The 11,760-nt window shown below is 42.4% G+C and overlaps 1 protein-coding gene across 3 annotated transcripts; it reads left to right on the plus strand.

Moving 5' to 3' along the window:
* The first annotated feature begins 593 nt into the window (after positions 1-593).
* On the plus strand, positions 594-9,346 carry LOC112267225 (WSC domain-containing protein 1). Of its 3 annotated transcripts, none has more exons than XM_042297544.1 (11): positions 594-979; positions 4,352-4,515; positions 4,688-5,150; positions 5,378-5,492; positions 5,624-5,665; positions 6,305-6,489; positions 6,615-6,736; positions 6,899-7,073; positions 7,308-7,472; positions 7,729-7,929; positions 8,140-9,346. In XM_042297544.1, exons 2-11 carry the CDS (start codon positions 4,477-4,479, stop codon positions 8,490-8,492), a joined length of 1,860 nt encoding a protein of 619 aa, XP_042153478.1. In that variant the 5' UTR covers positions 594-979; positions 4,352-4,476; the 3' UTR covers positions 8,493-9,346. The 3 variants fall into 3 exon arrangements, with proteins under 3 accessions (XP_042153478.1, XP_042153479.1, XP_024301214.1); XM_042297545.1 differs by having other exon boundaries at positions 594-884; XM_024445446.2 differs by lacking the exon at positions 5,624-5,665 and having other exon boundaries at positions 596-979.
* Positions 9,347-11,760: the final 2,414 nt, after the last annotated feature.

An 11,760-nucleotide genomic window follows, 5' to 3' on the forward strand; every position in this document is an offset into this window, starting at 1 on the left:
TTCAGCGCTGATCTGATTGGCCAAAAGACCAATTAGTGAAATAAATATCAGAATTGGGCTGAACACAGTTTAATTGACTGACACTACAAACTGACAATGTAGCATTTGGTCTATTCATCCACAGCTGAACCCCTTTCTATCCTGCCTTCCACTCTGTTTGTAATTTCAGGCCAATACTGATCCCATTGATCCATCCATCCAGGTCATGACACTGATGCAGCTGTTGGAGTCTGATATTTCAAATTCAAGCCACAGATATTCCCCTGCCATCTGACACTTTCAGTCTACATAAAAAAAGACCAATAGCCAACCTCTATCTCACAGATACTAATAGGTGCCTGTAAGACCAGGGGCACCTGTCTAAAATGACAGTATTTAAACTAATTAATTACAAGAATGTTCCATGATGGAGGCTAATTGATATATCGCAATGAATGTGATGATAGAAAGTAAATGTAAAGACATATATTTTATATTATTTTTTACAAATAATTTAAATACAATCGAATGAAGGTTTATGTTAGGTAGACCATGTGTAAAACGTGCACAGTGCACATTGAAACCCCAGTGAGCTGTTTAGAGCATCCTTGAAGAGCATGCGCGCTGTATTCCTGTCTCTATCCGGTTAAACAGCTGGGTCTCTGCACCGAGAGAGACAAACGTGATTCTGCTCTGCTGTGTGTGTGACAAAGGCGACATGTCGAGGATAAAAAATATTGGGATTATTGCTTTTCTAATGCCTTCGCTTTAGAAGGCATTACATAAGAAAATAAAAAGGATGAGATGAGGCCTACGAAGACGAGACATCCACATCGCCACATGAAATGATGAGCGCCAATTCGAATCAAACACGCAAGGACTGGGGATTGCCATTTATGAAGGAGGTGCAGAATTTCATTAACATATGGAGCTTTTGTTAACGATTTGTTTTTCGTTGGTCTGTTTTAGCCCAGAATACCATCGAAACACTGGCGTTATGGTAAGACCTGCAGTATGTTTGTAATTGTGGAGCCGTATATATTTAGAAATTGTTCGTATGATGATTGTTGATTTTTTAAAACTGTTCAGTTGTCATTTGTGCATGGACTATCCCGTGGACGTGTATAGGCCACTGAACAGGTTGAAAACAACCTCAAATGTGACATTGGTGATTAAAAAGGGTTGTTGTAGGTTATAGTAAATTGAAGTGATGCATAAATGATGCATTGAGGCCATGCGAAAAACTACATGATGCAAACAAGTGGAATACTTGGAGAAGATATGAGATTATTTTTGATCAGTTGAAATCTAACCTATGATTTATTGGCAAATCTTTCCTCATATAAAGGATCCCACTTTTTCCCAACGTATAAAGGCGTTATAGAGCATGTATAGTCCTAATTCAAAACCATCTTAAATATGATACATCATCGAAGTATCAATCAATCAAATGTATTTACAAAGCCATTTTTACATCAGTTGATGTCACAAAGTGCTGTACAGAAACCCAGCCTAAAACCCCAAACAGCAAGCAATGCAGATGTAGAAGCACGTGTCAAGTAGTTGTCCTTATTGGTGCTACATTGATGCCCAGACAAAGCAGGTGCAGTACACAGGCCTCAGAGGTGAATTTCTCACTCTGTTTTCTTCCCACACATCCTTTCAGTCAGAGAGCCCAAGATAAAGACCCCCCCTCTCTCTTGCACACACACACACACACTCACACACACACACACACACACACACTCCTTTCCCTCCAATCTAGTATTGAATGGGGTATTCAGTGGGCTGTTTGCGTTAGATCACATGCCACTGTCAGCCTCCTGGGCTCTGGCATTTGGGTCCAGCAGTGGTAGAAGAAGGGGGAATTGTGGAAGGTTGCAAGGGGGAATGGTTGGAGGCTCGTTGTCTGGGTTAGGAAAATGGAGGTGAAAATGAAAGATATGATGCCAATGTGCCACCAGTCACATTTTATTTACAACCCTTTTTCTCCCCAATTTCATGATATCCATTTACAATCTTTTCTCATCACTGCAAGTCCCCAATGTGCTCAGGAGAGGCGAAAGTCAAGTCATGCGTCCTCCGAAACACAACGCTCCTTAACACCTGCCTGCTTAACAACGTTCAACTGACAACCGAAGTCAGCCTGCAGCCCCCCCCCAGCCAAACCCTCCCCTAACCCGAACAACGCTGTGCCAATTATGCGCTGCCCTATGGGACTCCCAGTCACGGCCAGTTGTGACAAAGCCTGGGATTGAACCCGGATTTGTAGTGACACTTCAAGCATTGCAATGCAGTGCCTTAGACCACTGCGCCACTCAGGAGGCCCCATACCATACATTTTCAGCTACAGAGAGATGAAGAAAAATATTACAACAAAACATTCTGTAACTGCAGTTAAAAACTTTCTGCAAATCACTGGCTAAACACACTGTAGGCATAACCAGATGTTCTTCAATAAATACAGTCTTGCAGCAGCAGAGCTTGGTGCAGCTCCTCAATCTTTACACATGCATCCATTTTATTTCAGTAGTCAATAAAATACTGTCCAGGATCTGGCTTTTGTGATCATTTTAGCAGCCATTTATTGAGCGTTTTTAGTGACTGTGGCTTGTTTATGGCTTGGCCAATGGAAATGCAACACAAAGTGTAAATAACCCAAGACAGGTCCATTCCCTAACAAAATATTAATGCAGCGCTCCATATATATATATCCCTTGCTGGCTGGCTCTTAAAGTATTGGTAAGTGCCGGCCCTGGACCACTCTCAGGAGTGGCTGAGTGTATTCCACACAGGTCACGCATGGAGAGGCTGTCCTTGGCTTAGCATACTCTCAGCTCACACCCTAAAATCTGGGTCAGAATTTACAGAAATGTATATATATAAATAACTCCTGTTTTTGGTCTCATACTCCTGCTTTATAAAAAATAAAATAAAATACACATTCGGTCACAAAAAATATGTGCAGAAATGCCACAGTAAGGTTTTTTAATTGGAAAAACAATTGATTAAAACTGGCAAAATGTGCAAGATAGTCTAAGATGTGAAGGTAGGCTAAAGCATATGAAAAGGAGCTTACTCTAGAGCTTAACTATGTTTATGATCATCAACTTGTCTGTACTGCACCTGAAGACAGTCCTTGGGTTCCAGGAAGTAAGGAGCAATGGAGATAATGAAAATGAAAAGAAAAACAAAGGACAACAACTAAAGAAGTACCTCGGTGCTTGCCTGGGGCAAGGTAGTTGTTCTGAGGCAGAACTCACAAACACAGAAAACGTGTAAGAGGGAGCTCTGCCTGGCATATCAGGATATGAATTTGGATGAATATTCAAGAGATTTATCTGACTCTGCAAGAGATTTGTCTTGTCCTGAAACTTAAGAGATTTGGCAGGTTTTTGGACAGATAAATGTATCTGTTTGTACAGGCTCTCTTAGTCACGGCAGTGCTTTATTGCCAGCCTTCCCATAATTCTTGAAGCTGGTCTCTAATGTTTATTCTCCATTTAAAAGTAGCCTGTTTTGCATGTGATTAATGCCTTTAATCATCTGATATCTGTACTAGCATAACCCAAAATTGTTAATGCCATACACACAGTCCTGGTTAAACTGTGTGTTGTTTGAGCAATGATCTACATTCATTAGTGAAAAGCTCAGCTTCATAACTGTAGGGGTCCTATTTTTGATATATCTTCAAAAGGGAAGAGGCTACCCACAACTCAGTAGGTGATGAGAAAAACAGGCATTACCTCTGTCTTGTACTGCCCAGTTGAGATTGACAAGTGCAATCTGCTTTCTGCAAAAACAAGTATGTTATTGCTGAAAGGGAGGGGGTTAAAGGCTGACTGAGCAAGATGTGTTGACCTCACTGTTGGTTCCTGTCAGAAACTGAAATAATTAGATGATGACACAATGAATCGCTCATTGTGGTTAAAGACTGTAATTTAATCACTAGCTAACGATACTGAAGCTGTCATTTTTTTGAAGGAAAACTTGCATCTGATAGTTATTCTATAAACTCTTTCTCTAAGCTTATTTTCATTCCACTCTGGTCTCGCTATGTGTTGGCAAGAAAGAATGCCATCGCATCTCAAGCCTTTGTTTAGAACTGGGCCATGTTCCAAACCTGAGTCTGAGATGAAGGTCAGAGGTTACTCTGACAAGAGCAGGATCTAGTTTTGAGACCATTCAGGCATTTGGTTTTGTGTCATGCAAACTACATATTGTAGACATAGAACTTATAGTTTGCCATCTTGTAGAGGAGGAAATGGTGACTGACTTAGGCTCACCTCCTCTCCTTTATAATAGAGACGTATACAACCATAATCACTCTGCCTCAATAATACAATATTTCTCCTGTGTCTCCTTTCTGTAGTTTCATCTCTGGGGATAAGACGAGAAAGCTGAACCTTGACCTCATTCAGACTGCCTTCCATTGGCTCTGGAGAAGGTGGGCTGAATCATCCTGACTCGAGAGGTTCTGTCTTACATCAACAAGCTATGGAGTGGAACCTCTTGCTCAAGCGGCTCAAGGTCGAGGTACATCTAAGGACATTTGACCAGTAGGGTCTACCAACTCCTGATTCCTGTTCCTCTCGTTCTGAGAATTATTGTAGATCACAATAATTGTTTTGCTGAGATGAGTAGACAAGGTGGTATGATACTGGGATAGAATGCTTTACACCAGAGCTCTGTATATGTTTGGAGCCAGCGGCAGGCTGAGATAAAGAGGGGATCGATGGCCAAGCCCCTCTACAGACTGCAGCGTTTCCTCCGGAGGGCTCAGCTGTTCCTGCTCTTCCTGGGTGTGGCCTACATCATGGCTGGGAGCGTCCTGCTGCTCCAACGGGCCAGCCTGGTGGTGACCCAGCGAGGGGCCACCAGCCCTCCACTGCCCTCCCTGCCCTCCATACCCTCACCACCCCGGGCCCTGGAGCTGGGGATGCCACCCGTGAGGGTAGGAGGCTACGGGGGCAGGAGCTCACGGATCATGGCCAGGGGGCAGGGGTACCAGCCTGGGAGCCTGTTGGACAACAGGACTGGAGCACGCTGGCTCATGTCGAGGAATCTGGAGATCCGACACCTGCGGCGGCGCTGGTTCCACAGCCTGATGACGGAGAAGGATATGTCACAGGTGGAGAGGAGCACCCCCAGGAGGAATGTGCCTCACAAAGGTACCTACCGACCTATCCCAGAAATGAGGAAAAATATTCTTTGCCATTTAGAGTGGAGATTCTGAAGGGGTTTTGTATTCTATAAATTAGCTATGTGGCAACTCCTCAAGTTTTGGAGATGCTACCTGAGAAAGTGGTTGACAAAATGAAGTAACACAATGACAGACTACTTAACCTGTAACTAATGCTTTGCTGATTTATGTATGTTTGTTTGGTCTCATGTCAAGGTTCTTACATAGGCTGCTTTCTGGATAATTCCAAGGAGCGGGCTTTAAGGGGGTCTGTATTTACTGATTTCCGCAAAATGACCAGCACCATGTGCCAGGATACCTGCTCAGCGAGGTAAATATATCTCCATCCTGCTTCAACACACTATTATCAGATCTTTCATAACATAGGAAATATTTCACATCTCAGGAGGAGCATATCATCAACATTATATAACCCCCATTCCCATCCTATAATCTCTGCAGATTAAACTGCACAGAATCTGTGTATCTGGAATGCACTCACAGGTAGGCAGACTATAGAATTAGCATAGCATATGCATATGCTCACCCCGAGGAGCTCCATGATACTTGACTTGTATTAACTAGCAATGGAAGAGGGTTTGGGGGAAAGAGTGTAAGCACAGACCTACAGTTGCGGGAGCAGAGCTCTAGCTGGCTTGTCCCAGGCGGAGAATTTGAAGCTTCCGAATTAAGGACGTGTGAGCAGAGGAGGTGAAGAGTTTTGTGGTCTCAGGGTAGATGTTGGGGGGTTGAGGAAGGGGGTGATCTGCAGTGAGGGACTAGGGAGCGACAGGCAGGCAGACTGCTTCAGTCTCTGTCAGTATTAATTGTGCAGCAGAGCAAAGGGAGCGAGACATATGGTACTCCCCTAATTAACCCCTAGGGTTGAAGAGCGTGCTGCATTTGCGTTGCTGTTGAATTCATTATTAACACACTGTATGTTCTCATGTTATACGCCTGGTTCAGCATAGTTATAGAAAAAACATTACTCTTAAAAAGAAGACTCTTTAGGCAATCAATATATTAAATACGTTTCTTATGAATAACCAGATTGTTTAGAGATTATGGATGTGTTGTGAATACTTTGAATTGATGTAAACTGTTACCAGAGGTTCATATCTATCTGAATGTAATTTATTACAGTGGCTACCAGTTTGCTGGTCTGGAGTATGGGTCGGAGTGTTACTGTGGCAACCACATCACCAGCCTACGTGTGAGAGACAAGGAATGTAACTTGGACTGTAAAGGGGAGAAAGGCTCGGTCTGTGGCGGTGTTGGGCGCCTGTCAGTATTCACGGTTGAGGATATGCTTCCAGGCCAGAGGAGATGTGAGTATGAGGGACCTGGTCCAATCTTGAGAGCTGGGGAACAACAGGAGATTGGGTGAAGTTGATATCGCATCGCATTCACTTGAGACTTGCAGCTGTGCAAACTACATCTCCTGTGTTTGCAGACAGAAACGTGCGTTACCGCGGCTGCTTCAGGGAGCCTGAGAACAGCTCCTCTACATCTCTGGTCCATGTGCTCCAGCTCAACCTCACCTCCCAGTCCTGCATAGAGGCCTGCATGAACAAGGTTGGACCCCTAGGGGACCATTGCCAGGATTTTGCAGTATGACGTTGCTTATAAATACATTGTGAAGCATTTACTATGTGCCTATGAAGACTTTTTGAATGCCCTATATACCCATTATACGTTTTAGTTTGTTTAAAGTGTTATCCAATTTGCCTGGCCTAGGAGTTTCCACTGGCTATGCTGAGGAGTCCGGACTGTTTCTGTGGTTACGCTACTCCTGACTTCACTCTCCATGAGCCGGCTGAGGAGGAGCACTGTTCACAGAGCAACACCACTGAAGCTTCCTTACCATCAACCCTCCAGCACTTCTACCAGGTTTACCAGACACCTGTCCAAGGTAACACGGTCAGACAACCACAAAAGCATTCTTCCTTCAAATCCAGGACTGCCAACCTTGTGAAATAATTTTAAGCACCACTTTGGCTTGACACCGAACTCCACTTTGCACCACGGAAATTCAAATCAATCACTCAAATTGTGTTGGACTTTGTCTTCTGCAATTCGGTATGCTTCTGAGCAGGCTATTTACAAATCCCATCCTAACTTAAATTGTTACATTCCTTTCTCCTAGACTCCAGATGCACAGAGAAGAATTTCCTACCAGAGAAGTCCAGTTCATTGGTAGCGCTTTCCAGCTTCCCAGGAGCAGGCAACACCTGGGTCAGACACCTCATAGAGTTGGCCACAGGATACTACACAGGCAGCTACTACTTCGATGGGACCCTTTACAACAGAGGTCAGCTCCTATACTGTACAGCCACTGTATGTTTACACTGGATAGGAAAGAGGGCACCCACACATTAGGAAACCATTTTTGTCCTTGGCCATCTGTTGTGCAGATCCAGCTATTTGCCTCAGTCCATAATGAATTCAAGATTTTTTTTTGAAAGTTATCATCCATACCCCTCTTGTCTTGCTTAGTGTATATGGCCAAAGATAAAAGCAAAATATTTCCCATATGGTTTGTGCATCTGTGTCTTGGTGTTTTGTAGGCTTCAAAGGCGAGAAGGATTACTGGAAGAGTGGTCGGACCATTTGTGTGAAAACACATGAAAGTGGGAGAAGAGAGATAGAGATGTATGACTCTGTCATCCTGCTTATCAGGAGCCCGTACCGTTCCCTCATGGCTGAGTTCAACAGGAAGTGTGCAGGACATCTGGGATACGCCTCTGATCAGCACTGGAAGACCAAAGGTACAGAGCCAGCCTGGAATCTGGGTGTTAATGTGGCTTGTATTAATCATGTACAGTATAGTACACCAGCCAGTAGGAGTCCTTCTGGGACCGTGTTTTGTTTTTTATTGAAGGGGGGAGTGTCTGTGTGTCTGTCTGCATTGTGTGAGTTGATGTTCTTTCTGAAAAGCACTGCACAATAACATGCCCCCACCCCCACACTTCTCGTAGAGTGGCCTGAGTTTGTGAGCAGCTACGCCTCCTGGTGGGCATCCCACGTACTGGACTGGCTGCGGTTCGGCCAACGGGTCCTAGTGGTCCACTTTGAGGAACTCCAGACAGTGCTGGTGCCCCGGCTACGATCCATCGCCTCCTTCCTCAACACCACAGTGACAGAGGACAGACTGCTGTGTGCCGAGAGCAACCAGGATGGACACTTTAAACGCTCCGGGGCCCGGCAGCCCACCTTCGACCCCTTCACACCCGACATGAGAGGACTGATAGACGGGCTGATCCGTGCTGTGGACCAGGCTCTCCGGGACAGAAACCACACAGGCCTTCCACTGGAGTATCTGCCCAGATGATGGACCGCTAAACTCTGACAACCCTGATCTCTACCTTGTCCACTACCCTGTCCCTCCTCAGTTTTCACTGCCTTAAAGCTGTGGTGGCACGGATGGATGGATACCCCCAATCCAACTCAAGAGAAAGCGTTTCAAATCAGGAACGTGCCCTGCAAAGGAAACATAGAGGCTATTCTCACAAAGCACTTTTTATGCTTTAGAAGCGCTGGTTTATTAAAGCTCTGTTTTTCTGTTTTAGATGTGTTTTGGTTTTTGGGACATTGCCTTATTGGAGGTGAACTGATAAGTGTACCAAACAACGGAAACAGTTTCCTCTGTTTTAAATCAACTCTAAATAAACTGTACCTCCTATAAAAACTATAGGCTACATCCTGTGGTACAATCCACTTTTCAGTTTTGTTTTTGTGATCAAAATATAAAAACTCAATATATTGGATTACAACATAATAAAGTGACATTTCAAATATACAATGCAGGCAACATCTTCAGAAAAGGGATACTGTTATATGAGTTAACATTGGAGTGTTTGTAAGGTGGTGTTTTAGGCATATACAGAATTAATGGGTTCCTATGGTAATACTGACAAAATATAATTAGATCATGAAATAACCAAAATATACCTTTATCCAAAAAATATCTACACTACAGCCAAGGGAAGTGGAACAAATCTGTAAGGTATTTTGAGTGCTACATCCCCAGAGAGCAGTGGTAGAAAAAGTACCCGATTGTCATACTTGAGTAAAAGTAAAGATACATTAAAGGGAATTGACTCAAGTGAAATTCACCCAGTAAAATACTACTTGAGTAAAAGTCTAAAAGTATTTGGTTTTAAATATACTGAAGTATCAGAAATAATTTCAAATTCCTTATATTAAGCAACCCAGATGGCATGATGTTCTTGTTTTTTAAATTTACGGATAGCCAGGGACACACTTCAACAATCAGACATAATTTACAAACGAAGCATTTGTGTTTAGTGAGTCTGTCAGATAAGAGGCAGTAGGGATGACCAGGGATATTATCTTGATAAGTGTGTGAAGTAGACCATTTTCCTGTCCTGCTAAGCATTCAAAAAGATATCGAGTACTTTTGGGTGTCAGGGAAAATGTATGGAGTAAAAAGTACATTATTTTCTTCAGGAATGTAGTGGAGTAAAAGTTGTCAAAAATATAAATAGTAATGTACAGATACCCCAAAAAACTGCTTAAGTAGTACTTTAAAGTATTTTACTTAGGTACCTTACACCACTGCCAGAGAGGAGAGGGAGAGTGTGTAGGTCCATGACAGAATGATCTGTCCCAGGTCAAGAGCAGCACTGGACCAGGCCAGACAGACAGTCCCAGCCTGCAGCCCAGGGAAGAGGGTCAAGTCACTAGTCCTCGGTACTAATTTGTACTGGGCTGATAATAGCAGCAGCACTGGTTGTGTGGGCGATGCGCTTTGGACCAAAGTGTCTGGATTTACAATTGTATAATATGGTACTCTCTCTTTCTCTCTCTCTGTCTCAGTCTCTATCCCTCCCTCCCTGTCTGCAGCATCGAATACACTCATGGAAAATATTTGTTAAATGTTTTTTGGAAAACAGCTTAGTCATATATCAAAACAGCTTAGTGATATATCAAAACAGCTTAGTGATATATCAAAACAGCTTAGTGATATATCAAAACAGCTTAGTCATATATCAAAACAGCTTAGGGATATATCAAAACAGCTTAGGGATATATCAAAACAGCTTAGGGATATATCAAAACGGCTTAGTGATATATCAAAATACCAAACTACATCTTGCATTCCTATTACACAGGCCTTATTACACAAATACACATAAAGCATGTACATCCTGAAAATAAAAGGGTATATTTCAGCAGAGACCATGGGTATGCAATGTTGGAATTATGGGTAAAGGGATAGTTCCCTCAATATATACTATTCTCAATTTACTTTGGCTGTAGTCGATTCACCATTGCCATACCACTACTGCAACTATGGAAGAATAAACAAGCATTTAATCAAGAGGTTACTAAAACGTGTTGTGTCTGAACCTGCAATTTACCTCAACACTGATAAAGTACACTGTGATAAGTACATATACCTTAATGCTGTCCACATCATACCTAAATCACCAGTTCACATTGTCTTTTCTTTATCAGGCATTGTAATATAAAATCCACCAGATGGTGTCAGGGTAGGACCTATAGAGCATCCTAACAGGACAAGTAATGCATGCTACAGCCATTCCATAAGCATATTGTCCAGATATGACAACAATAAATATTATTTTTTATCCATGGACAAGTTTTTGACAAAACTGCACGATAGAAAGCATGTGTACACATTAATTTCATTAGTATGATTTCTGTGTGGTGATTTTGTATGTTTAGTTGGTGTCTTCCGCTGAGGCGTCCTTTTCTCCCCTATTTCTGGCAGCAGGAGAGAGGTGTCAAGGTGTTACATTTAAGAGGCTCATCAGCTTATTCAGGATATGGGTCAGCAAAGGTGGAGTTGCTTTTCAACCCACCTCCCAGCACTCTCTCTCTCTGTGTTTCTCTCTAATGCACACATGCACACACATACTGCCATAGCCTACCACCCAGGATTCAAATTAATCAATAAAGGCCTATCTAGTCATAGGAGATAATCCCCGATATTTAGTAGGTCTGTCCATGTTCAAATATAGTAGGCCTGTCCATATTCAAATATAGTAGGTCTGTCCATATTCAAATATAGTAGGCCTGTCCATATTCAGATATATTAGGTCTGTCCATATTCAAATATAGTAGGCCTGTCCATATTCAAATATAGTAGGCCTGTCCATATTCAAATATAGTAGGTCTGTCAATATTCAAATATAGAGGTATGTCCATATTCAAATATAGTAGGCCTGTCCATATTCAAATATAGTAGGTCTGTCAATATTCAAATATAGTAGGTCTGTCAATATTCAAATATAGAGGTATGTCCATATTCAAATATAGTAGGCCTGTCCATATTCAAATATAGAGGTATGTCCATATTCAAATATAGTAGGTCTGTCAATATTCAAATATAGTAGGTCTGTCAATATTCAAATATAGTAGGTCTGTCAATATTCAAATATAGTAGGTCTGTCAATATTCAAATATAGGCCGGTGCATGATATCTATCTTACATTTCTCTATGTTTTGATGTCGAAAGAGATTCCCTAAAAACGCGCCACAACTTTTTCGTAGCAGGTTAGGAGAATTTACGCAGCAGATTAGAATAATTAACGTAGCAGGTTTGGAGAATC

Source organism: Oncorhynchus tshawytscha, linkage group LG14 (assembly GCF_018296145.1).
Source record: "Oncorhynchus tshawytscha isolate Ot180627B linkage group LG14, Otsh_v2.0, whole genome shotgun sequence".
Lineage (NCBI taxonomy): Eukaryota > Metazoa > Chordata > Actinopteri > Salmoniformes > Salmonidae > Oncorhynchus > Oncorhynchus tshawytscha.

What these genes read in the sequence shown, in the direction of transcription:
- LOC112267225 (XM_042297544.1), top strand. Translation starts at nt 4,477, where the DNA reads ATGGAGTGGAACCTCTTGCTCAAGCGGCTCAAGGTCGAG. An exon ending in TATCTGGAATGCACTCACAG is followed by an intron (nt 5,666 to 6,304) that starts GTAGGCAGACTA and finishes AATTTATTACAG; the next exon opens with TGGCTACCAGTTTGCTGGTC. An exon ending in TAGAGGCCTGCATGAACAAG is followed by an intron (nt 6,737 to 6,898) that starts GTTGGACCCCTA and finishes TGCCTGGCCTAG; the next exon opens with GAGTTTCCACTGGCTATGCT.